The sequence below is a fragment of the Vicia villosa genome, unplaced genomic scaffold (genome assembly GCF_029867415.1).
Source record: "Vicia villosa cultivar HV-30 ecotype Madison, WI unplaced genomic scaffold, Vvil1.0 ctg.000992F_1_1, whole genome shotgun sequence".
Taxonomy (NCBI): domain Eukaryota; kingdom Viridiplantae; phylum Streptophyta; class Magnoliopsida; order Fabales; family Fabaceae; genus Vicia; species Vicia villosa.
This window is the reverse complement of record NW_026705445.1, coordinates 43,801-70,873: the sequence shown is the minus strand read 5'-3', so window position 1 is coordinate 70,873 and position 27,073 is coordinate 43,801. Positions and strand designations below refer to the sequence as shown.

General features: G+C 39.5%; 2 protein-coding genes and 1 long non-coding RNA gene across 4 annotated transcripts; all 3 read left to right on the top strand.

Annotated features, from left to right (window-relative positions):
• Positions 1-209: 209 nt before the first annotated feature.
• LOC131632731 (uncharacterized) lies at positions 210-2,843 on the top strand. Its single transcript, XR_009293115.1, has 3 exons — positions 210-520; positions 2,023-2,107; positions 2,660-2,843. It is a non-coding gene; the product is annotated as an uncharacterized LOC131632731 (long non-coding RNA).
• An 8,653-nt stretch (positions 2,844-11,496) lies between these two features.
• Positions 11,497-19,159, top strand: LOC131632736 (uncharacterized). 2 transcript variants are annotated; one of them, XM_058903467.1, is made up of 8 exons: positions 11,497-11,635; positions 14,973-15,131; positions 15,228-15,347; positions 16,057-16,262; positions 16,517-16,660; positions 16,962-17,179; positions 18,303-18,561; positions 18,692-19,159. In XM_058903467.1, the coding sequence occupies exons 2-8, from the start codon at positions 15,056-15,058 to the stop codon at positions 18,818-18,820; spliced, it is 1,152 nt and encodes a 383-aa protein (XP_058759450.1). In that variant the 5' UTR covers positions 11,497-11,635; positions 14,973-15,055; the 3' UTR covers positions 18,821-19,159. The 2 variants fall into 2 exon arrangements, with proteins under 2 accessions (XP_058759450.1, XP_058759449.1); XM_058903466.1 differs by having other exon boundaries at positions 15,225-15,347.
• LOC131632737 (protein WHAT'S THIS FACTOR 9, mitochondrial-like) lies at positions 11,503-14,965 on the top strand. The gene is made up of 2 exons (XM_058903468.1): positions 11,503-11,635; positions 11,915-14,965. Exon 2 carries the CDS (start codon positions 11,934-11,936, stop codon positions 13,005-13,007), a length of 1,074 nt encoding a protein of 357 aa, XP_058759451.1. The 5' UTR covers positions 11,503-11,635; positions 11,915-11,933; the 3' UTR covers positions 13,008-14,965.
• Positions 19,160-27,073: the final 7,914 nt, after the last annotated feature.

The window sequence follows — 27,073 nt, the reverse complement described above, 5'->3', positions numbered from 1 at the left end:
TCTGGCTTTCCGTGACGCACAAGCTTGGGCCTCTTCATTCATAGCCTGCGAGCGCAAAATCGTTCAGCAATGTGAGGAAGGGGCGAGGATCGGTTGCGCCATCAATGCTTCCAGCAAGTGCAAGCCTCCTTGGTGGAAGGTTCTGTCCGGTCCCAAACTCTCGGATTTGAAGGATGAAGGAACGAGAGATTTGTGAAGTGCGCGAGAAATGTGTTGGGTTGGCTAGGGAGAAGTGTTTGGCTCCTTTTAGGGATGCGAGGATTAAGGTTGGGAAAGGGGTTTTGAGTTCGAAGGAAGCTGTGAAGTTGATTGGATGGGCTTCAATGCCAATGAGTAAAATGAGTTCTAAGTGTTTGATTGGTGGTGAATTTGGTGTGACTAATCGAAGGGCTAGTGAATTGTTGGGTTCTGATGATTTTGTGAAACGAATTTTGGATGAGAGACAACACGGGACCGAAAGTTAAAACAATGGTTAATCGAGTAAGCACGCCCTGCATGATTTTGTTATCTAATATGTCAGGTAGCAGTTCCATGTTCTAATGTTTGTTTAAACTTATTGGTTTGGTTCTTTTATATGCCATGCGTGTAGGAAGAACTAGTGATAATACGAAACTTGTTGGTTTGTTGTAATGGAAATAAAAAAATCTTTATTGCATTTGAGTTTTGTGTATATAATACTATAGACAGGCATTTTCATACTAAGGAAACCTAGATGCCATTGTTTTAAATGATAGTAGCATGAGAAATTGGGAATGTTGGATTGGATTACTAGGAATCTATGATTTCTATACTTGGAGGGTATTCTATGTTTGTGTTGAACAGTTTTTGTTTTAAATTTGAAACCAAAGCATGTTTTTGAAATCCCAGGAATTGATGTCTACTATGGTGCTTTGAATTACATTAGTATCCACCAGTGTCCCATAACTTGAAGTAGAGTGACAGAGCAAGGTCTGAAACATGAGAACATATGCTTAGATCTGATACTCTATTTCGTGTGGCATTTTTGGCCCGAAAGCAAAGCATGGCTTTATTAGGCCTTGTCTCCATCAAGCCCCACTTAGGTGCCCCTTTACAATTTGGCCTTTACATCGGGCTTTTGATTTATGATTACTTCATGCTAGTTACTATGTTAATGCTGTGTAAGTGTTTGTTTGGTGAGTTTGCAAATGAGTAGTTGATTATTGAATGGCATTTATTTACCATGTTCTTGTGATTATGACTGGAAACGGTGTTGCTATTTGCATCTTGTTTTTGTATATGATTTGTGGCAGTTAATGTTGAGTTGTCCTAACACGTGCTTTGTTTATGAAAAAATCGAGCCGGTGTTACTTCTAGTTTTGCTAAGAAACTGGGTATAAAGAGGATTTAGATATTTATTTTGTTAACGCTGATGGGTTCTGTATGAGTATTTGAGTATGATATTCTTGTATACTCGGATTATCTTATTGCTATACCTTAAAACAACACATTTATGGAGAACAATTTGAAGACGAGCTTATGAATGTTAACTCTTGAGTTAACATTTTGTTCTAAGTTGTAGCTCAAGTGATTGAGTTGGGATTTTTAGACAAGGTTCAAGTTTTAAATCCTAACTGCTAATATAATACTAAGTTCAATTCCTGTGATTGGAATTCAATTCATACTCAGTACGCTAATATAATAATTAACGGAGTTCATTCAATCCCCTGTTTATTTGTAATTTAATTAATGTAATTAGTTTTTATATTAGTGATTCATATTTGTTTTTATTTGTACATTATTCATATGTATTATCCATGTTCCATGTATTATCCAAACTTGTTGCAGAATTATAGTTTTTGTCATTAATTAATTATATTAGTAAATCTTGTACAAATATGGATCACAAATAGCTAAAACAAGCATTATTCATATGTATTATCCATGTTCGTACATTATAATTAGTTTTTAATGCCCAAGTTTAATAACTTACTGTTTTTATTACTAAATTATTACAAATTTCATAGTTGTCATCAATAATTTTTGCTACCATTGATGCAGCAGTATCTTCATATAAAGAGGAGCTTCCTTTGATTCTACTCAGCTTGCTTAGATAAAATCATTGACAGTTACTCCAGCTACTCTCCAGGTACCTTAACTTAGCATGTTTGAAACCATTTTTTACTTTCTTCTTAAGATGATTTTTATTCTTTGAAAAAATTGGAGAAAAAATTATTTGTTTATTTACTTGAGAACTATTTTAACATGTGATATCATGCTAAGAAATTATTTATTTATCTATAATCACACACACACACACACGAGTATGAGATGGAGAGGTTTTAAGATATAACTCACAGACGAGTATGTTAATAATCCCAAAAAAATCTCGCTCCTGCACATGTCAGGTATAATTTTATTAAAGAAGTATGAGAAGAGTTTTTGAAGTCTCGAGATACCCTCGATTTTAAGGTTAGTAGGAGTTATATTTGTTATTTACGTATTCTAGGTATTTGATGATCCTACAGAATTAACACAAGATGATTTCTATGATTTGCGACTCCGTTGGGCAACATGTTTCTTTGAGTTATATAAAAATTAAGTTTTATTTATATGGAATTGTCTATATTTTTTATCCGAGCTAGTTTCTTGAATTTGGTATTGTCTGCTGATATTAATTAGTGTTATTGTTTATTCTCAGCAAATGTAATTTTGATGTTGTCTTCAGAAGCTACAACTCATCTTCTCGTGGATGCATGTTGGTATTTCAAGTGGGCGAATGGACTTAAATCGTTGGATATTTGTTGTTTTGTTATTTTGTACCGTGTGTAAACTTTCTTATAATTTTGTACACTTTTGTATCCTAAATTAATACTTTTGTAAATTTTGACGAATATATATTTGGTGCAATGAAATTATATCTTTCACTTGTTAGAAAAATATGAAAATAGCGACCTAAATGTGGTCTGTGTGTTGTGGGAAAAATGTGCAAAATAGCGACCTAACTTTGGTTTGTGTGTTCTAGGAAAAAAAAAGTACAGGTTAATAGGAAAAACAACTAATATATGCCTAAAAGCAGAAAACCTATTACATCGGGCGAAATGAAAAATCGATGTAATAACTTATCTATTACATCGGGCAAAGTGGAAAACTGATGTAAACAACATCTATTACATCGGGCAAAATGTTCAACCGATGTAAAATATGGTGTATATTTTTTTTATTAAAAAATTGCATTGTTTTTCACATCAGACGTATGAATTTAACCGATGTGGTATATTAATTTTTCACATCGGGCCATGGCCCGATGTAATATGTCTTTGACTTATTACATCGCCTGGCTTTACATCGGGCCCAGATCCGATGTAAAAAGTACTTTTCACCCGATGTAAAAAGTACTTTCTGCACTAGTGAGTAGCCGGCTCTAAGAGCTTTCCTCGCTAGTGACCGGCCGCCGAGATGTTGGTCGTTGATCCCCTCGTGGAGCTCTTGGAGTATCTCGAATGCTTGCGAGGCGTCGACACATTTGAGGAGAGGGATGGAGAAGCCTCGTCGGTATAGTTTATCCCCGATAATGGCGTACGAGCAGGCTCGTCTCTTAATAGCTGAAGCTTCCTTCGCGTCAGCGGGAAGTTCGTCTTTGGTGAGGAAGTTATATACCGGGGTCATCCAACAATGGTCGTCCCCGATAGCGAATACTTGCAGAGCTTGCACGTTTTTGCTTATGCTCGGTCTGGGCAAGATTTCTTGGATTACCGACTTGTTTCCTCCTTTCTTTCTCGTGCTCGCAAGTTTGGATAATATGTCGGCACGTGAGTTATGTTCCCGGGGAATGTGCGCTACGTCTGCTTTTGAGAATCTTTTCATTTTCTCTTTGACGAGAGTGAGATACTCGGCTAGTGTGTCGTTTTTGGCTTGGTAATCGCCGCTGACTTGGGAGGCGACGAGCTGGGAGTCGGTATAAATCATGACCTCTCGAGCGCCCACGTCTTCGGCGAGGCGCAGGCCTGCTAGGAGAGCCTCGTATTCGGCCTGGTTATTCGACGTGGTAAAAGATAAGACCAAGGATACTTCGATGATGAGCCCCTCGTCGTTTTCCAGGATGATGCCGGCTCCACTCCCCGAGTTGCTCGAAGCGCCATCTACGTAGATGGTCCACTTGTTTTCGGTGGGATTCGGGCAGTTGGAAATCGAAGTCATCTCGGCCACGAAATCGGCGAGCGCTTGGGCTTTCAGTGCCTTCCTACCTTCGTATTGTATGTCGAATTCGGATAGCTCGAGGGACCATCTTAGCATTCTCCCGGCCATGTCTGGTCGGCTGAGGAGTTGTTTGATGGGTTGGTCTGTTCGAACGACAATGGTGTGGGCAAGGAAGTAGTACCTCAGCCTCCTGGCAGCCGTTATTAGGGCTAGTGCGACTTTCTCTATCTGTTGATATCGCACCTCGGGCCCTTGTAGGGCTTTGCTTGTGAAGTACACTGGCTTCTGTCCGTCTTCCGCTTCTCGGATCAAGGCCGCACTGGCCGCCTCGTTTGAGACGGCCAGGTAGAGGTATAGAATTTCGTTGCTATCTGGTCGGGAGAGGACGGGCGGCTTGGAGAGCACCTGTTTGAAGTGGGACAGTGCTTGCTCGCACTCCTCAGTCCATTCAAAGGTCGCTTCTTTCCGAAGTAACTTGAAAAATGGGAGGGCATGCTGGGCGAATTTTGCGACGAAGCGGGATAGTGCCGTGAGCATTCCGTTTAATACTTGGAAAGATTTTTTATTGTTAGGGGTAGGAAATTCCGAGAATGCTCGGCACTTGTCGGGGTTGGCTTCTATTCCTCGCTCGGTTAGATAGAAGCCGAGGAACTTGCCCGCCCGTACTCCGAAGGTGCACTTCTCTGGGTTGAAACGCATCTTGCAGGATCTGGCCTGCTCGAAAACTCGTTCAAGATGTGCTATGTGATCGGAGTCTTCTCGGGATTTGACGATCATGTCGTCCATATACACCTCGAGGGTGTCGCTGATCTCTCCTCGGAAAATCTTGTTCATCATCCGTTGGTATGTGGCTCCGGCGTTCTTGAGTCCGAAGGGCATTACGTTGTAGTAATCATTGCCCGACTCGGTCATGAACGTCGTGCACTGCTTGTCGCACCTCGCCATGGGGATTTGATTGTAACCTGAATAAGCATCCATAAATGATAACAATTTATAGCCGGCCGAGTTGTCGACCAGCCTGTCAATATTAGGTAGTGGATAAGCGTCTTTGGGACATGCCCGGTTAACATCGGTATAATCAACACAGATTCTCCATTTTCCATTAGATTTTTTGACAAGTACAACGTTTGAGAGCCAAGTTGAATACTTGGCCTCGGAAATAAAATTTGCCTCTAGGAGGTCTTTTACAGCTTTCTCGGCAGCCTCCGCTTTCTCGGGAGACTGCCGACGCCTACGTTGAACTACTGCCTTCACGGCTGGATCAATGGAGAGGTGGTGACAGGCGACCTCGGGGTCGAGTCCGGGCATTTCCGCCGCGCTCCAGGCGAACAAGTCGGCGTTGGCTTGAAGACATGCTACGAGCTGCTTCCTCGGTAGATCTGGGATGTCCTTGCCGATCTTTACCGCTTTGTCGGGGTTGTCGCCCAGCGGGATGAGGTCGAAGTCCCCGTCTGGGATGGGCCGGACGGGGTTAGTTGCCTTTGGCCTCGTCTCTTCGGCATTCTTCAGCTCTTCGTCAGTGAACCGAGCATCCAGGTCGATTGAGCTGACGTCTGGTGGATGTTGATCTCCCCGAGGATGATTGTCTTTGGCCCTCGGCTTTTTGTTGGGGTCTGTTGGAGGGGCGATCAGTTGCAACCCCTTTACGGAGGCATCGAAGATCCTTCTGGCGGCTTCGATGTCTGCGTTGATGGTGGCCACTCGTCCTCGCTTTGTGTAGAATTTCATCTTGAGGTGCACAGTGGAGGGGACGACAGTGAGTTCGGCTAGAGTAGGGCGTCCGATGATGCAGTTGTAGAGAGTTTTGCAGTATATCACCAGGAATCTCGTCTTGACCTGCCTGGATGCTTCCTCTTCTCCGAAAGTGACTATCAGTTCGACGTAACCCCACGGTTTGGTGGTGGCCCCGTTGAAGCCTTGGAGATCAGAACCCACATAGGGAGTGAGGTGCGAGTCGTCCAGCTGGAGTGTCCGGAAGAGATGAGAGTACATGATGTCGACCGAGCTGCCTTCATCGACCAGGACTCGACGGACGTCGAAATTTGCCATTCTGGCTCGGACGAGCAAAGGGATCGTGGCGTTCGGAGCTCCGCCGGGCAACTCTTCCAAGTAGAAAGTGATCGGATCCGATTTCCCTTTGAACTTCCGCAGAGTAGGGGCGAGATCCGAATTGGCGCTGATCAACTCATCGAATTTTCTCTTTACTGAGCTGATAGTGAGAGAGCCGGGGTCACCGCCGTTGGAGATGACCATTGCGGTCGGGAAGTTTTCCCAGGTGCTGAAGGCGGTCGTCACGCCGACCGAAAGGATGAAATCTTCCGGTCGGGTTATGGACAACGCGACTTGAAGCGGTCGGCTGTCTGGTGAATTGCCCTCGTCAGAGTTCCGAGGGGCTTCTCTTCGGGAAGGTTCTCCCTTCTTCGTGTACTTCGACAGGCGGCCCTCTTTGATCAGGGTCTCTATGGCATCTTTGAGATGTATGCACTCGTCGGTCAGATGCCCGTGACTCTTGGGGTACTTGCAGTATTTGGATTTGTCCGTCCCCGGCCTGGTGGGATTTGACTTCGGGGGCCTGATGCTGGAGTTCTTGAACTCGGTGTTTTGGCAGTCAGCCAGGATTTTTTCGCGCGAGACGTTCAAGGGAGTGTAATCGTTGAACCGTCCTGCCGGTCCTCGGCGCTCTTTGGTGTCTCGGGACCTATCGTCTCTCCTTTTATCCTGTCCCCGGCGCGATCCTGCGTCATCGAGGTTTGAGCTGCGAGCGGCGTCATTGCCCCTCGAAGCTTTGATCGCGGCTGCCTCGCCCTCCTCGAAATCGATGAATGCTTTTGCTTTGCGGAGGAGGGCGTTCATGGTGTGCACCTTCTCAATTTTTATGGCCTTCTTGAAGTCACTTCCGGGGAGAAGTCCTCGTTCTAAGAGGTATCTCTTCATGTAGTCGGCCGTCTGCACTTGGACGACTTCCTTGTTGAACCTGTCGAGGTAGTCCCGAAGGGGTTCGTTGGGTCCTTGTATCACGGCCTCGAGATTGGCCTCCGATTTCGGTTGTCGTCGGGAGGCTGTGAAGTGGCTCAAGAAGAGTTCCTTGAGCTCGGTCCAGGAATGGATGGAGTTGGGACGGAGGTTTCTGTACCAAGTCATTGCTCCCTTCCTAAGGGTGGTTGGGAAGATGCGGCACTTGATAGAGCCCTTGACGACGTGGTAGTCCATGACCGCTTCGATGCTCCGAATATGATCGTCGGGGTCAGTGGTTCCGTCGTATTGGTCCAACACTGGCGGTTTTTCCATCCCTCGAGGGAGGCGGGCTCTCCGGATGTTCTCGGACAAAGGGCTGCGGAAGTCTTCTTCGTCGCTCGATCCTGGTGAAGTTGAGTGTCTGCCTCGCCGGGGTCTTCCCTGGTCATTGTCAGGACTGGCGCGATTGTCCCGAGGAGGAGGACGCTCGCGGGGTTTCAGCACAGCTTTGGAGGGGCCCCGATGATCCTGTTCAGGGGAGAGGCTTCTTGCTTCAGTGACATCTGGTCTCTGATTCTTCCTACTCTTTCTTGGTGGAGAGTGGGAATGTGATCTCCGGCGGCGATGTCTTCTAGGTGGAGAGCGTGAAGAAGATGGGGAACGCCGACGGTGTCTCCTCGGTGGTGAGCGTGAGGAGGAGTAGGAGCGCGACCGGTAGTGTCTCCGCGGAGGGGAGCGGTGTCGTTGCTTCCTTTCCAGCTCGTGGATACGGTCGTCCTGAATTCGGAGGAGGCTGTTCGTCTTTTGCAGTTCTTTGAGCAGACGGACGGTGATGGGGTCAGCATCCTCGGGAATGTTGAGCGGCTCTTCCTCTTCTTCATGGCGGGCTCTCCGCCTGTCGGAGGTGTGCATGAATGAGGAAGCAGCATGCCCGTCTCTGGCGTCAGTCTCATTTTCATTTTGGGGATGTTCTGGCCCATTGTGGGTTCGGGCCTGCTCGTCTTCCCCGTTCTGAACGTGTCCCTCGGGAGGGACTTGTTCGACATTCTGAACCTGTTGGAGGTCCTGCAGCTGCAGGATGCTCTGGATCTGCTGCCTCCTAGGTTGCGAGGTCTCATGCCCGAGCCTTCTCTGCCCGGCGGGTGTATGCCGACTTCCTTCCTGCCTACGGCGATTTGCCCCCTCGCGGGTGGACTCCTCGATTAGCTGTTACAGGAGGAAGGGATCAGCGCTTGGGATGTTGTTGTTGTCAGCCATGACGATCGTAAAAGGATTAGCTTTGATCTTTATTTGTTAAAGATGGGGAAGCAAGTTTCCCACAGACGGCGCCACTGATCGTACCTGATCAGAAGAATCGTCGCAGGCTGCTCGGACTGGATCTTCTAGGAAGGAGGAGGGGGTGTACCTGCAAGGTAATCCGATGCCAAAGTGAGTAGACGAGCAAAGGAGGGCAAGTACTAGCTAAAGGTTAGAAAGAAGTGAATACCTGACCCTCTAGTGAAAGAGGGTATTTATAGCCCCCAGCGCTGGGCCATGATCTCGCTACTGGGTTGGACTTCCAAGCCCAACTAGGAGACTGCCAGGTTTCCTGAGCGGAAATATCGGAGGTGCGTGAATGCCCTCTGTCCTGGTTAACCGCTCCGAAGTTTAAGGGAGACGCGGTTTTTTAGGGACCACGTTGGCTCCGTATTATTCGGAGGGTCGGATATGAAAGAGCCCTGCGAGGAGCAGGGTCCTCGGCAACGAGGGTGCTCGCGGGGAGCGCTCGTGTCGGGCGTTGACTAGCTCGCGGGGAGAAGTCTTGTCGGGCGCCATATTGTCCGTGGATACGGTCTTGCCGAGCATGTCTAAGGTGGGCACCCTAGACACAGGTGGGCCATGGAGGAACCTGGGCCTCTGGGGTTTACCGGGCCGAAACTATGTTGGGCCTAACCTTGACCCAGTCCAGAACACTAGCTATTGCTATATTACAAGTGGAAGTTGAGAATAAATTTAAGAAGACTTTTTTTTTCTCTTTCTCTCTTTCAATTTGAAATTTAAATTCATTATTCTATCTCTTAAATTTTCTCACCCTCAATTTGTTTTTCCCCATCTCTCCTATTATTTTTATCATCATCTTCCTCTTCTCACCAAAAGAAAAGATTGATTTTGTACTCTTATTAAACTATAATATGACAAATTAGATGCAAAGATTGTTTCATTGATGATTCATGGTTGATAAACACAAGTTCACTTTCAGAGGTCATGTATTCTTGTGTAAAACTTATATTCACAATGTTGATAATAGACTAGTGAATGATAGCTTGATTATAGTATTGAGTAAAATATTGGTCGTCAACTTTGGAGAAAAGAACTTGCAAGCACTCTAACACTTAAGTTAGTATTGACTGTGAAGTTTTTTGGATTAATAAATGTGTATTTTGAGTGCTCGGTAGTGTTAAGCTTATATAGACTTGAAGTTGGAGTATTGGACTTGGGTCAACCAAAAGTTCAACCTGAATAATAGCCCTTTAAGCGTTTTGCTGACAGAGTCAGGTAATGGTTTGAGTTTGGCATCTCATTGGAGTCTCAAATCACAGAGACTGATTTGAATTTGACATTTAGTAATCACGGTTCCTTTGTTGAGACTATTGTCGATTAAATTTGTTATATTGATAATTGATTCCAGAACAAAGTTTGTCTTGGAAACAAAGTCTTTATACATTTCATGTGTTTTGCATATGTGTTGTATCACAGATGATACATGATATTTATTTTGCATGACTGGTCTTATCGACATCCTATCATCTCTAAGAACAAGTTGTCAAACAAAGCATAAAAGTTCTCGTCCTTGGTCCAAGGAGTAGTCCTTAGATCGAGGTGGAAGAGGTGCATATCATGACAATCTGATTGTTAGACAAGAAGTGGATGTATCATAAAGTGTTGAGATTTTCACTCAACCAAACATAAAATCTTGGAGGAGGAATTCAATATATTGAAGCTAAGAATCGTGACTCTCATTCGATTAAGAATCAAAGCTTCGTCTGGCATGTTAAAGATGAGGGTCACGACTCTCACTCAATCATGCGTATCAGCTTGAAAAGGGTTTGAATTCCTATCATGCATATAAAAAATATGTATATATAGATAAAAAATTATTAGTCAATACATATATAACTTTATTAGCTGAGAGAGGGTTAGATTGTCTGAGGTGCTTGATCGGTTAATTTGGTCAGGTGTACATCTATCTTGGTGATAAATACATATTGAAGAAGCTTCAGAGCTTCTCTAACGAATAATGATTCTAACTATAAATTTAGACAAGGCATGTTCAAAATTTTGTTGAATGAAAATGCTGGTGTTTAGGTTACTCAGTTTGAAAATGAATGTAAAAATATTCAGAACCATTTAGAATAAAAAAGAATGAAATGTTTCAAATATTCAGATAATATTTTAGTTTTGAAAGACGAGAGAAATAGAAAGATTTTGTGACTTGGTTTGAGATCAAAATGAGGAATGAGTGGACAAACATACTTAATTTAAAATATTTTCTCCTCTCCTCTCTCCTTTTGTGTAAGAAAACCTAACCAAACGAACCGTTATGAGTGGAAAAACGAGTCCGTCTCGCTGGATATGTTCGTTTTGCCTGCATTTTTTTTTGCGAAACAAGAAAAGGTTTTAAACATTTTCTCTCTATTATATCTTTCATATTTTTTTGCGGACTTTTGCTGATGCGAACATTAACAAAAAATTTGTAATTTTTATGCTTAAAAAGTACCGTATCTACAAGTCTACATCGTTAACCCTAATTTTTTTATAAACAAATCAAATTTTTTTATTCTTATAATCTAATATGTCCGTCTTATCAAATTGCATCATTAAACTTAAACAAATTATCAAAATTTAAATTTGTTAAGAGTCCCACATCGGACAATATATGACATGAACATGTCCTTATAAGTGGGGACAATCTTCACCCTACAAGCCGGTTTTGTAGGGTTGAGTTAGGTCCAACCACATTTCTTAATATGGTATCAAGAGCCTCGTTTAAGATCCGGTGGGCCACCTTCTATGGTTTCCGCTATCGGGCCACCCACCATTTATTTCCATGCGCGTGAGGGGGTGTGTTAAGAGTCCCACATCGGATATCGGACAATATATGGCCTGAACATGTCCTTATAAGTGGGGGCAATCCTCACCCTACCCATCACAAAAAGTTGGGTAGTGTACTTTCCACCAATCACACTGCAACATTTAATTTTATCCTATTTAATTAATTATTAAATACTATATTTTTTGGTTGTTTCCAAAGCATTTTACACTAAGAGTAACTCTACCTATTTTTTGTGTTGGGTAGATAAGAATTAAAATAATAATAATAATAATAATTATGGTTTCTTCTTAGAGTGTCATTATTGCAACTTGCAAGAACAAACTCAACAACAAAAACGCAGCTGCATTCCTCGCACTGATCTCAACTCGCCTAATTCAGTAAAACCGGCAGGAAATCATTGGCGGATCCCGTCGTCGGCCGCCAGAATCAGTGAGTCCAGATTCCCAATTTCTGTTTTCACATTTTCCTTCATCCTATGTTAATTTGTGTTTCGATTTTTCTTTTAGGGTTTTAAAGTGTTATTATATGATTCTTCCGTAATTTGCACCACTGTGATTTAATAGTTTTGAATATTTTAAGTTCATATATTGCTTCAACTCTAATGATAAGACCAAGTAGAAAATTGTTCTAGTTAGTTTTATAGATTCTGTATACAAAAGCTACATAGTTTTAGTTTCTACCCTATGACAGAGTGTTTCCACATTACAGGGTATTGAGCTGGTTTTAAATGGCTCGTTCCTCCAAACTCTATCACCACTTCAACCACATTAGGACTTTCGTGAATGCGAGGGTTAAATGGGTTCGAGATCCCGATCTCGACACTGCAGTTCTCAAAGAGAAAAATCTCAAACACCTAATTTCTCTCAAGAACCATATTGTTTCATCTCCTTCCAAATCCTTATCCATCTACAATGCGTCCATGTTGAAATCTTCACTCGACCTTCCTATGACAACGGTCAAATTCGTTGAGAAATATCGTCATGTTTTCTGTCAGTTCCAACCGGGTCCTGGTCTCCCTCCACGCGTTAAGCTTACTACTCAGGCTTTATCGCTCCATAAAGAAGAGATGGAAGTGCATAATTCTCCTATTAACCGTGAAGAGACTGTTCGGAGGCTTGCAAGGCTTCTGATGCTTGCTGGCATGGAGAGATTGCCGATTTATGTGATTGAGAAGCTAAAGTGGGATATGGGTCTTCCGCATGATTATGTTAGAAATCTTTTGGCTTATTACCCGGATTATTTTGATGTTTGTGTGGTAAACGATCCGTCGTCTGGGGAAGCTGTGCTTGCTTTAGAACTTGTTTCTTGGAGAAAAGATCTTTCTGTGTCTGAGTTAGAGAAGAGGGTAATGAGCTCGAACTATGGTGCAGATAAAAGACGACATGATATTGCATTTCCCATGTTTTTACCCCCAAGTTTTGCTTTAGAGAAAAGGGTGAAAGCTTGGGTTGAGGGTTGGCAAACGTTGCCTTACATTTCCCCATATGAAAATGCATTTCATCTCGACTCAAATAGTGACCAGGCAGAGAAGTGGACAGTGGCAATTTTGCATGAATTGCTTTCTCTTTTAGTGTCAAAGAAGACAGAAAGAGAGAATTTGATTTGTTATGGAGAGTGTTTGGGGTTGGGCTCGAGATTTAAGAAGGCTTTGGTTCATCATCCTGGTATATTTTACATCTGTAATAAGATTAGGATTCAGACTGTCGTGCTTAGGGAGGCTTACAGAAATGAGTTTCTGGTTAAGAAACATCCTGTGATGGGTATGAGATATTGGTACATTCACCTCATGACGAAGACATAGAAGCACCGTATAGAGGTTGATTTGAAGATGGTGATGAAATTGAAACTTGGCTACTGAACCTGAAGTATTTTTTAGCTATGGCTATGAGCTTCTGGTTAAGAAACATCAAGTGGAGGGTATGAGATATTGATACATTCACCTCATGACAGAGGCGTAAAAGTTCCATAAACAAGTGGATTTGGAGGTTGATGATGAAATTGTAGCCTGACTGCTGAACCTGAAGTAGATTCTACTTCAAACTATCTAGCATAGTAATGAAACAAAATTTCCAAGTTACTTGTTTTCGCAACTGACATACTGATTGTTAAGATGTTTCCTTTGGAAAATAATGGTTGCAAGTTCAAGAGCTATTTATAAACCTAATTTTCATGAATTACCATTTTTATTATGCTGGATGTTGGGAAATTGTGCTAGTTGCCAAAGTTTTAAATTTTAGGCAAATCAGTTGTGGTTACCGACTGCAATTTAAAATCTTAATAGTTGGTTGGTACTGATGCTAACGAGGTTATCAGTCACTGTAAATTATAGAGGAATGGATGTCTGCCATGCCTAAACAACTATTTGTGTATAATTTTCAGTGTTGTATTAATTGTGGCTGCTGGCTACAATAGTGGTTGATTGTGACTATGGCTGTGATTAACAGTCCTGTCTTTGTTTTTTGCCACGGACAAAATACCTGTTTTGCCCACTTTAAACATTACCGTGTACATAGGGGCTTACTTGCTTCCCTTCATCGATTGCATATTGAAGTATTTTATTGTTAGCTCCTCCTGTTTGGTTATGTAGTCATACAAAGAAGGACCGTGCTCTATCTATCTTCTGCAACCCACCTATTACTTGGCCAAACTTGCATCCATGCATCTGATCTGAAAAGGGAAAAAAGATACTTGAGTTACTTGTGGAAAAAGTGTGCCATCACCCAAGGGGAGTGATATTATGATAGTTATACTTAGTTAGATGTTGTTTATCTTTTTCTGATATCTATTATAATTATAGTAACTAATATCTAGAAGTTTTCCAGCCTGTTAATGACTGTCGGATACTAACTGTTAATATAAGTACCTTTTAATGTGTCTATTATTCAGATCATTATATTATGGTTTCAGATTCAACATACATGTTCCATCTGCACTTATTTCTCTACCTCAGATTCAATCATGGTCAAATGTCTATTACATGGTTTATAATATCTAATTCAGAAAATTAGGAAAACAGCTAAAGATATCAGAAATATAAATTAAATCAAATACATCTCAACACCAGTCAAGTCTGTCCTTTTCACAGCTCAGTCAAATTCTAAGTTTAGCAAAAAATAAATAAATGTAATTTACATTTACTGTGAAATTATAACATTGCTACTTCCCAAGTGCATGCATGGTCTTCTCTAGGTACATGTCTAACTATGTTAATGCATTCCCCCTCAAGTTGGAGCATACAAGTGAAATGCTCTAAAGCTTGGAACAAATAAATTGAACTCTTTGCCCCCATAGAGATTTTGTGAAGATCTCTATTAGTTGATCACTAGAGCTAACAACTCTATTATGAACTCCTTAGAAATAACTTTCTCGGCTGATCTTCTATTTATACGCTCAGCAATAAATATATAAATACAACTCCCAATACTAACAATAATTCCAACACACAGCATCTTTTGGCTCCTAAGTTTGACTATAGATTATCGCCAACTAGCCTGTTCCTGTCCATTGAGGGCCAGCGATAGGCCACCTGGGCCAGCATATTTTGGTTGAGCTAAATTATAATTATTTACTTTTAGATATAATATGCCTTAAATTCACACAATTCTCCCAAATTTTCAAACATAAAATATATATTTTTTGGGGGGCCTAACCCGAAGAATTGTGAATGGAAAAATTTACCATATTTTATCCAATTTTTTCTGTCATCTATTTGTAATCTTAGCATTAAAAAAGCATTGTCTTAAATTCATTTTCTATTTTTGTGCAGCTACAGTGCCTTTGGTGGCAGGGCAGTAGTTTCTTCCACTTCTTTTTACATGGTTTTGGACATCAATTGAGCATTTATGAAGCATGAAAATGTTCAGTGGTTGGCGTCGTTTTGCTTTTGGTGTTCTATTAATTTTACTCCTTACTCATCTGTTTTCTGGTTGGCAATCCCTTTCAATTTTTTTCTATAAGTACAAATCATTCTGTGTCATGTATAATTGATCTTTACAAGTGCACTTGGTTGTATTCTCAGCAGTCAGAGAGCTGAACAGCTCAAAAATGTCAGAACCCCATAAACAACTAAACAAGAAATTTGATCATCTGGTTCTTGGTCCTGCTGCTGGCCAAGGCTTGTCAAACCGTTTGCAATGCCAAGGTTCCTTTTGTCTCTATAAATTAGTTATTTAAAATCTTGCGTTGTATCTTATGATGCTTAGTACTGACGACCCATCTTGCACTATGAGTAAAAATAGCTATGTGAAATTTGTCTTTTGTCTTGTCTTTGGGATTTTAATAATATAGCATAAGAGCATTCACAAATGGTGAACTAGTATTAGTTTTTCTCAAATGCCCCATATTAGATATCTTCTTAAATGTAATTTAAGGTGCTAAACGATTTCTTTTGTTCTTTTATTTTATTAATGTAATTGAGGAGTTAATATCAATTTGTGCTTTGAAGTGCTGTAGCTTCTAATATATTACCATGTTTGATGTTGCTAAAGGTAAACCTAGTGCTATAAGGCTCCTGACATGGCAATGCCTAGAAAGATCACCTTGATTTCTCATAAATCTTATTCTGAAGATATCTATATCCCGGCATAATTTCCTTTATTTACTTTATGTATGTTTATTTGCATAGTGATTGTGTAAGTAAGGAATTTTTACTGATGTAAGTTTCATAATCTAGAAAAACTCGTAATTGTCATTATATATTTACATCCAATAAGTATGGTATTTTTTGTAGATTGTAAATGTTTGAAAACTTTCATTTTTTAGGTTTCACATTTTACTCCTTATTACCCTGTCTGTATTATTTTGGTTTCTATTTAATCTTATAATGCATTTTACATCTCCGCAATTCACAGGATCAAAAGCTCTCAACAGGACCCATTCTTCAAATGACAGATTAGGTGTAGATGGAAGTATTACATTTGTAACTGTCTTTACTATTTATAATTCTTCTCTTGATAGAGTAGATGATAAATCATCAAAAACAGTTGTTGGCAACACTTCGTATACTAAGATGGACAGGTCAATGGCTGTGTTGAATGTCTTCATTAACTTCATTCAGGTAACTGTTAAATAGATTTCGTGGGTCTGTCAGATTGCAAAGAGCTTATTTCCTTTGATTATTGTTTCTACTGTTACTTAACTATCGAGTATAGTTTGGTTAAGCGTGTTTCACATACTCAAATTCAGGCTTAAGTCTCTTAACTTTGTGTATACAGTCTTGGGTAATTTATATTGTCATTCAGCCTTGAGCTCATTTATGACAATTATACCAAACAGACATCATTTAACATTTGGTGTGGGTAACATATGCAGGTAGCGATGCCCCAGAGCGAAGTGATTATTCTCACAGATCCAGTTTCTGACCTTTCAGTCCACAGAAATAGGGTCTCTCTGTATCCCATACAAGGTGAATATTCAAGAGACAAGTTGATGCTCCAAAGGATCAGGTCTTACATTGTAAGATCACATTGTATCCACAGTATATATAGATCTTTTTTTGGTTAAAAATTGCTGCTCGCTTTTCCCATTTCATTCTCTTTCTATCTACTAAAAGCAACATCAATACTATAGCATTCTTTGTCTATCAATACTAAATGCACAGAAATAGATCATGCATGCTTTCTATCTTTATCATTCTTTCTCTTCGACATTATGTCACTCTATCTCATAGTTCTAGTAGTCTTGTTTTATTATTATCTGTGAAGATGATACGGATGTTAAAATTTATATAAATAACCTTTAGTTTGCTTCTTTACAGACCTTTTTAGAAACAAGACTTCACAAGCTTTCTCAGAATCCAAGGGATATCACTCATTACATCTTCACTGATTCTGATATAGCAGTGGTTGATGATTTAGGGCAGATTTTCCGTGACCATCCTAATTTTCATATGGCTCTGACCTTCAGGAACAACAAGGGTCAGCCTTTGAATTCAGGATTCATTGCTGTAAGGGGTACTTCTGATGGAATTTTAAGGTAGATGAACTGTACTATATTTTTTGTAGTTTTGTTTAATTGCTGTTGAATTTGTGTCTAAAACACAATGTTGTCAAGATCGGGATCTTGCATAAGATCAGGAGGGGATTTAAGATCGTAAAACATAAGATCAGAAGATTCTACCCGATTACTTTTGTAAGATTGGGAGAGGTAGCAAGGTCGCTAAAACACACGATCGTAACCAAAATCGTAAGATATTACCAAAACAAAAAATATTAGTACTATATATTTGAAGTTTTTTTACATGATATTTTGGTAGGCAAGTGTATTTGTGGGAAACTGCCTCCACCAAACCGTAATTGTTGTGCTTTGGCATATTGTCATCCTTCTCATCTTGTAATAGTGGTGATTGAAAAACAAACGATCGTGGCCCGAACTGGCCAAGATCACACATAATCAATGGTTTTACGATTTTTTCCCCCACATTTTGGCTAAAACACTCAATTCTACTTAATATCGGAATCATTGGGGGTGAGTGGGATCGCAAAATCGTACTAAGATCTAGATTGTGATTTAGACAACCTTGCTAAAACAGACTATACTCACTCACTTCTATATATTTATACTAGCTTATAGAATAAACAAATTAAACACTAATTGATATGATTTGCCAATTCTTCCCAATAATAAATATTAGGTTTTGATTCTAACAATTGCAGTTACATGATACTATTACAAAAAATCAAAATTAAAGACTGATTGTGTAATTGGCTAGTATTTATGCTGTTTTCAATGTTTAACAAAGTTTCAATCATCTGACTTGGATTTACCCTTTTTGTGGATCACATACATGACCTGCAACTTATTATTGCATGAAAATTGTCATGTTCATTTCCGGAGAAGAAAAAATGTACTTTTAATATTCAATTATGATCCATTTATGATGCAAAAAGTTTTACACTATAGTATATACTCTCCACAAGCCATTTTAATTTTTGAAAGCATGTTTCCCTGTCCGCTTCTCCTAAAAAATCTAAAATTTACAGGTCGACTTTATTATACCTTAATTGTTAAATCCTGATTTATTGAATGTTCGATTCCTGATTTATTTCACCATTTTTCTGCTATCTAATTGTCAAATCCAATTTGAGAATCAACACAGGGCAAAGCTTTTCCTACAAGAGGTTTTGAAAACTTATGTCTCAAAATACATAAATGCTTCCCGCATGCTCGGTGATCAGTTAGCTCTTGCTTTTGTTGTGAAGTCAAAACCTCATTTCGATGCCAGCAGGTTTACCAAAACAGTTGCTTTCTCTGATGACATTGGTGGTACTTCAATATTGTTCTTACCCTGTGCCATATACAACTGGACTCCACCTGAGGGTGCTGGTCAATTTCATGGCATGCCTTTGAGTGTTAAGGTATAATGCTCACTAGCTGAATGCTTGGAGTTATATTTTCGAAGATTGGTTCTGAATTTTTTGTTTATGATATGTTATTCTCTTAACTTGTAATCCATTATTTCACTCATGGTTTATTTCTGGGATGCAGGTTGTTCATTTTAAAGGATCAAGAAAACGTCTAATGCTCGAATCCTGGAATTTTTATTCAGCAACTCCTGACATTGCTGATATGTTATGCCTCATTTTGGGAAGTGGAAGAACAAAATATGATTTTTGAGAATGGTTTCTCGCAAAAGATTCACATTGTATATTGGAGCATCTAACGACATCAACGGTTCCCAATCATAGAGCAGAAAAATTCAGCTATTGCTCCTTTTGCACTAGTCATTATTACACTTTTGATTGGTGATAAGGTACTGATCACCGAAAACCAGAAGTTAGGAGCTGGCCCCTTAAAACAGGTTGATCTCTTCTCAGGAGAGTTCTTTTCAGAAGGCACAGTTTTAAGGTTCCAACAAATCAAGAGAATGTAGAATGTGTTATAATTGTTTTGAAAAGACAGAGGGTTTATACATTCTTGCACAATTGGAAAAGATATATAATGATTTTTTTGAAAGAGCATGAAACATCAATATATTAGACTGACATGAAAACAAACCTGTCAAAGACAGGAACATCACACCAAATAGAGAAATCAGCAGTCACGCGCTAATCAGCAGCCTTCTCCAACATTATCTGAACCAGACAGACACAGTACTCTTCAATCAAAGCCTAAAAAAACTCAGCAATCTTTTGCACAAGCACAATGATAGATGTAAATCAGTCAACCGTAATACCTATAGTACGTCTTAGGATTCCTACACTATTGAACAATATTATCACCAGCCCTGTTTAATTTTAAACGGATTCATTTTCAGAATAACAATTTCTCCTCTTCTATCATTCTTTCAACGTTGATTTTCTCATTCAAAAGGTTTTTTTATTCCTTTCCAAACCCAACACTTTTGAGGGAATCACCTTATCCCGGAACTTAGACAAAGGAGGGTTAGGATGACTTTGATAATTCAATATTAAACACTTTTGTGTCTCTTTTACCAAGTACTCAAGTGGTGTGTTTCAACAACCTACATCTCCCCAAATTCAAAACCTCATTAGACGATTGAGATCTATTAACCAGCGCCATACCCCATAAACCCCTTTTTTCTATTACAATTTATCAAGTCCATTTGCTTGGCAACCCGATATTGAACAATCTCAAATTTCTAATCCATAAGCCCCCTTCTTCGATTGTCCTACACTATACACTTTCTCCCACTTAACTTAATAAATTTTCCCTCTTCTTATATCCCCACATAAACTATTGGAAAATAGATTTTGTATTCATAAAAGTGCACCATTAATAACATTACCAGCAAGGATCAGTAAAATCGCATTCGAATGTGTAGCGGTGAAATTTTGAGATTAAAATTATTGATTGACTTATCTCAGACATTTTAGTAGAGTTGTCACCGCGCTTTATTATTTCTAAAGGAAATGGGTAAAAGAGCGAAATAAAACCCACATAAGTTTTTAAAATTAAAACTAATAAAAAAACAGAGATCTTAGGTTTGGGGGTTGATTATGCAAAGGGAAGATATTATTACCCCTCACATCTAGGTACTCCATAGGAACCTCTTTGAAATATATTATTATTGTTGTTTTTATTATAAAATGTTTATGTGTTTTTGTTTAAATAGAGTGGGATGGTGAGAAAAGAAGATTTTAAAAGTGTGTTCAGCACGACATCGCACCGTGTGCCTACATACCCTTTAAGTGCAATAGGGAAGTCAGAGCATTTGTAGTTCCTCTTAAAAGGAAAATAAAAAGCCAAGTGGCAAAATCTTTTTAGGTGTTGAGCTTTAACAATACTCAACATATTTTTAAAATGTTAAGTTTTAACAATACTTAACAAGTTTTAAAAGGTGCCAAACTTTAACAGTACAAGGCAAGGGATGATTTAAAAGAGTGGTGATTGAGCTTTAAGAATACAAAACTAAGGGTTGAATTTAAAAAGGTTGAGCTTTAACAATACAAAATCATTTTTAAAACAAGGAGGAAGTCCTAAGCTTTAACAATACTAAGCACAAAGTAAAAGAGTTGGAAAAGAGAGTGAGTACCTTGACAATTTTAGTCAATAACATTCTCATTCCTTTGGAGTTTAAGTAACATCTTAAGCAATCATTCATGATGAATATCTCAAGTGGTGTGTGAGATATTATGGCTGTCCAAACGTTTCGCGGAGATGAAAATTTGCTTGAAGTCATCTGTGAGAAACGTCCTAGTATTGTGAATGATGACAGTCTCATCAGCAATATTTGTTAAGAAAATCAAGGTTGGTATAGATATACTGCAATACTTCGAGGTCCCATCTATCCTAACATTGTGAAGACTTTTTGGCTTTACGCTTCTGTTAGCAGTGATGGCAGTCGCATCACTTCAATTATTTATGGTATCCCTTTTATGATCACTCAATCCTCTATTGCTGAAGCTATCGGGTGTCCATATGAACCTGATTCGTATGAACATAGAAGTTTTGATCATATGGTTGTCACCGTTGTTCTAAATTACTTCAGCACCTTTAGGAGAGCATAACAATCTAGACAATCTGAAACCTCTTGCTAGAATATTGTTTCGGTTCATTCTTACAAACCTTCATCCTAGAGGAGAATGTCTCAATGTTTTATCCTCAAGGAATAATTTTCTTATCTTCTGCCTTCAAAAATGCATTCCAGTCAATCTGTCAGCCATTATCTTCAATCATCTGAAAGAATCCATCTTGGCTTCCAGACACTCTCAACAATCTTTCATCCATTATGGACGTGTCTTATCCGCTTTATTTGAAGAAGCTAAGGTTATCAGAATTCTTCGACGGGCAGAATTCACAAGTGGAAATGTTTTGCTTGATGAAAGATATGATGTCTTTGAAGTCTAGTTTGTGTCTTTGTATTTTTATTTTTTATGTTCGTTTGTACTCCCTTTCACCAATGAAGCTTTTGTGAAAACAAGATTACACTCAAAGATGTTTTTGATTCATGGCAAACTCAAATAAGCATTCAAACAACAAGGCGGAAGCAGAAAACTCAAAGAAAAGCAAGCATTGACCACTCATGATAGTACAGGATGATCTATTATGCTTATAGGTTGACTCAACACAAGCAAAACAAGAAGAATGCAGAAAAGCAGCAGTTAGGTCGACCTACTGTCAACCTAGGTCGACCTAAAATGAAGAAAAATCCATATACCTCTGCTAGGTCGACCTACACAACAACTAGGTCGACCTAATCTGAGAAAATGTCCCCAGAATGCATTTGAAGAAGATTCTGGTCGACCTAATCCTTAAACAGGTCGACCTAACTGGGAGCAAAATTCTGCAAGCTCTGCTAGGTCGACCTAAGCACTACAAGAGGTCGACCTAACTGATCAAGAATGCCAAAAATTCTGTTTCTCTCATCTCCAACTGTTAAGCTATCATATATATTGTCAAAGGCTCATTTATTCAACAACACCAACGACTGAAAGATACACAAACGCTTCTCATCTTTGTTCTTCATCATCTCCAACACAATTACACATAATTATTCTTGCGTTGCGGGTTAGTGATGAGTTCGATAACGTCCATGGAACGGAATTGAAGATTCCTAATGGGTGAAGGTTTGTGGGGTTTGTTGGTGAATAAAATCTGCGGGTTTTGTCCTCCACGACGGGTGGTTCTTGGGGGTTTTTATCAAGAGACGTTCATTGAGGATTCGGCTGAGTGTAACGATTGAGGAACGGGGAGTTCAAGGAATCAAGACACTGCAGAAGGGAATTAAAGTGAAGCTCTTGGATAACCTTGATCTTGCTCAAGATTAAGGGGGAAGAATATTCAAAGGATCGACATAATTGGTTTATCATTTATCGCTTTGTTATCTTCTTTGTATATACTACTTTCAACATTAATGAAAGATTACCCAATTTCAATTTGGAATTGGGGGCAGACGTAGTCGTAGCGAGGACGATCGACGAACTGCCTAAACAAATATCGTGTTCTTGTCGCTTTTACTTTTTCATTTACATTCTGTTCATATTTGGTTATAATAGCAAATTGATCAACGATTCGAGTGTTAAGATTGTGAATTAAGAACTTACATAAACATCACAATCCACCACACATTGAATTACCTTCAATTTGATCATTATCACCAAGTGTTTGTATATTTGTTTCTATCACTCTTACTGCATTGCAAACATTGTCCATCATACAAAAAGTTAATCTGATTTTCAATAAGAGCAACGCTTTGATTCTGCAACATATACTCTTATCATTTACCTCAAGTCTTTGACTGGTTTTTAAACACATATATAATCGTTTCGATAGTGGTTCGGAATAGACGCGAGTCGATTCAGATTCACTTCCGCTGAAAAGTCGTTTAAATCCGTAAAACTGTGAACGATCTATTCACCCCCCCTCTAGATCCTAAGGCCAGCGTCTAACAAGTGGTATCAGAGCTCTGGTTTATTCCGTGCTACGTGAAACACTTATTGGAAAGATGGCTTCCGGACCTAAAGGGGCTCACAATAGAGCTCCAGTTTTCAACGGTGAAAACTATGGCTATTGGAAGGATTGTATGTGTGTCCACATCAATGCAATTGATAGGAACATCTGGACAGCTATTGTCAATGGTCCCTTTCAGATCACCATGACAAATGCAGCTGGTGCAGTTGTTCCAAAACCAGAAAATACTTGGGATGCTGAAGATGAAAAGAGATATGCATACGATTGGAAAGCGAGAAACATTCTAATCTCAGCTCTAGGAGTTGATGAATACTATCGCGTTTCCCATTGTAGATCAGCTAAAGCTATGTGGGACACATTGCAAGTTTCCCACGAGGGAACGGATGATGTCAAACTAGCTAGGATCAATACGTTAACTCAAGAGTTCGAACTCTTCCACATGGAAGATGGTGAATCCATCGAAAACATGCAGAAGAGATTCGTTCATCTGAAAAATCGGTTAAATTCTCTTGATAGACCTGTTTCCAATGCAGTTGCTACTAACAAAATCTTAAGATGTTTGAACAGGGAATGGCAACCCAAAGTTACAGCAATAAAGGAAGCAAATGATCTAAACACTTTAGACATCACAACTCTATTTGGTAAACTAGAGGAACATGAACAACACCTTAAATGCCTTGACATGCATGAGAAAAGGACAAAGAAATAAAAGAACATGGAGAAAGAGGTAGAGAAGAAGTAAATAGCTCTAAAAGCTTCGAGCTCCAAGACCTCAAAACGAGAGCCAAAGGATAGTGACACAAGTGATGACGAAGACTCCGATGATGAGGAAATGGGACTGTTTGTGCGAAGATACAACAAATATCTAAAGAAAAATGGAGCAAAACATTCTGACAAAGGCTTGATCAACTATAGAAAGCAATCAAACATGTTCAAACAAGATGACGACAACAAGGGAAAAATCAAAGGTCTTTGCTTCAATTGTGGGAAAGCCGGTCACTACAAACCGGATTGTCCATACCTTAAGAAAGAAAAGGAGAAGAACCAAAGCAAAGGTCATAACAAATCTAAAAGAGCCTACATAGCATGGGAAAGTGATTCATCTAGTGAAAGCTCATCAAGCGATGAAGAAGAATCAGCAAACCTATGTTTCATGGCTCATCAAAACAAGAAAAAGAAAGCTGTAAGTCATCTTAAACCTGAACTCGTAGATAAGGTATCTCATTCTCAACTAAAACTTGCTTTTGAAGAATTACATAGAGATGCAATTAAAGCTTTCAAACTTTTAGCCTCAAATAAGAAAATATTTTCATATCTTGAATCAAAAGTTGAGAAAACCGAAAAGGATATGGAAGCTTTAAAACAATCTATGCTAGACATTCAAAAGGATAAAGTTGAAATAGATCCTACATCATGGTTTGGTTGTGAGACATGTCACATTTGGAAAAAAGAAGTAAGAGATCTAAAAGCCAAGTTAGACAAGGCTCTACAACCAAAAGTGACTTTTGCGGTTGATCCAAACAAGTTCAAAAGATCGTATACTCCTTTATATAGTAAATACACTTTTGTACCAAAAGTATCAACTAGCAAAACTCCATATTCTCATCATATTACCTGTCATTATTGTTGCAAAAAGGGACATACCATTGAAAAATGCAAATTTAGGAGAATTTTAGTTCCTAAAGGAGTATTTCAATGGTTGCCTAAGTGCAACAAATTGTGTACTCACCATCCAGGACCCAATGAAGATTGGGGACCTTCTACTCTAATTTAATTTTGCAGGAAAAGTGTCTTGACATCGCCGAAAGGTGGTGGTTCCTTGACAGCTGGTGCTCAAGACACATAAAGGAAGACATACCACTCTTGGTATGTCATCTATAAAGACAGATTAAAGAACCATACTTGGCAGAGGAAATGTAGGTGACCTGGCCATCACAAATGTATAAGATACATCACAAATACAGTTAACCCGAAAAACACAAAGGACGCATTACTTGATGTGCAAATTGGCAAGTTGCATTGCAAAGAGATTTTAAACCTATTCTTAGCAGAATATTGTTTGGGACCATGTCCCGCATCCGGGAGAACATCAAGTAATCGATACTAGACGAGTTTTTCGCAAAAATCAAGCAAATCAAGCTGTGAAACATTCCATCAAAACAATTCATCATCAAATCTAGGAGTACGGCACACTAACAAGAAGACTCCACACAATGATGACAAAACACCTACATATTGAGAAAGCGGTAACATGTTTATTGTTCACTTCCAAAAATTTTATTGATGCTATAATATGCTATCAATTAACATGCTTATAGTGACTTCATGTGTTCTTATCTACTCCTCTCAATTACATATGTATATATGTTCATCATTTTCATTCATAACATACAATGTTTGGGTATTCAAGCAAATGACAAAACAAAAATACATCATATAGAAACATTTCTAAGGCATTTTCATCATTTAAGGAAACTTAGGTCGACCTACTCTGTATTTGAGTCGACCTACAGAAGAATTTTCTTTACAGAAACTAAAAAGGTCCAGTTGCGTCGACCTACTCATAATTTAGGTCGACCTAAATTGGTCATTTTTCATGTTGCTTCTGTTAGGTCGACCCAGCCTCACTTTAGGTCGACCTACTGCTGTCATTTTTCCAGATTTGGGTCTGTTGGGTCGGCCCGACCCATTCTCATTCATTCAAAACATTCCATTCTTTCATTCCCTCTCATTCTCATCACATTTGGTACGGGTAACCCTAATTCCTCAAACTCAAAATTGTCCAAAAATCATCCCTCTCACACAAATCATCTCCAACCATGCCTCCAAAATCAAGAAAAGGAAAGGAAATTGCTTCTAGTTCATCATCTCAACCGGTAAGTGCTCTTGTTCATCCTGATTGTAGGGAAAATTTTGAGAAGTGGCAGATGAAAAGAAAAATTGTTAAGCAATATACCTATGATCCAAATCTTGTCGAAAACATGCATATCCCTGATGTCGCTGCTTTGATTGAACATCAAAATATTCATCCCTTAGTGCAATGTGATACTCCGTACTGTGAAAATACCGTTAGGGCTTTCTATGCAGGATTTACAAAAGGGGATGGTTGTAATTTCCGTTTCAAAATGGGCTCTAGGTCGCATGTTGTTGACAAACGGGCTTGGATTAGTATCTTTGGTCTGAAAATTGTAGGTGATGAATTCTGTATGGTAGACGGGGATGTACCGGGAAACTATGACCATGAGGCCTACATGAAGACTATCCTCAAAGACCCTTCCATATTTGACAGACCTAATGAAACAATAACAGCCGGTCATCTGAAGCGAGATCCTAGGCTCTTAAATTGGGTAATCTCAAGAATCATTCGACCAAGGGCAGGAGGGTATTCAAGAATTGAAAGGAATGAAGTGGTGCTCATGTATCTGCTGCAAAATAGAACGCGTTTACATTGGCCTCACTTCCTAGTTGCTAAGTTTCATGAGGTCCAACAGAAAACTACAGCCCTGTGTTATGGATCAATCATTCAAACAATTGTCAATCACTTCGGTATGCGACTTGATCACTTACACTACACTCGCATACATCAATCTCAAGAATTCTCACAAACCACCTTGACTCTTATGGGATACCATTGGAATCCTGTTAGGAAAACCTATTATCTCATTCAAAAGGGAACAGGGAAGGTTATCTACAACTATGATGATCCCACGGAGTTTGGAAACAATGTAGGAAATGAGGAAGAGGGAAATGATCAAGAAATAGCAAATGATGAGGATCAAACCATGGAAGACATAGCTCATAACACGGATCCAAATTGGCAATATGTTCCGTCCCAAGAGGAAGAAATTCCTTGGGGATACACTGCTCCACCTCCTCCTGATCAATCCAACATAGTATCTATGCTTGAAGCTATGCAACTTCAACAACATCAGAACTTTGAAACACAGCAGCTTCAGTTCCAAACCATGCAGCAGCTTCAACAAGATAGGTATGATG

What these genes read in the sequence shown, in the direction of transcription:
- LOC131632737 (XM_058903468.1), top strand. Translation starts at nt 11,934, where the DNA reads ATGGCTCGTTCCTCCAAACTCTATCACCACTTCAACCACATTAGGACT.
- LOC131632736 (XM_058903466.1), top strand. Translation starts at nt 15,056, where the DNA reads ATGAAAATGTTCAGTGGTTGGCGTCGTTTTGCTTTTGGTGTTCTATTA. An exon ending in CCTTACTCATCTGTTTTCTG is followed by an intron (nt 15,132 to 15,224) that starts GTTGGCAATCCC and finishes TTGTATTCTCAG; the next exon opens with CAGTCAGAGAGCTGAACAGC. An exon ending in ACTTCTGATGGAATTTTAAG is followed by an intron (nt 17,180 to 18,302) that starts GTAGATGAACTG and finishes GAATCAACACAG; the next exon opens with GGCAAAGCTTTTCCTACAAG.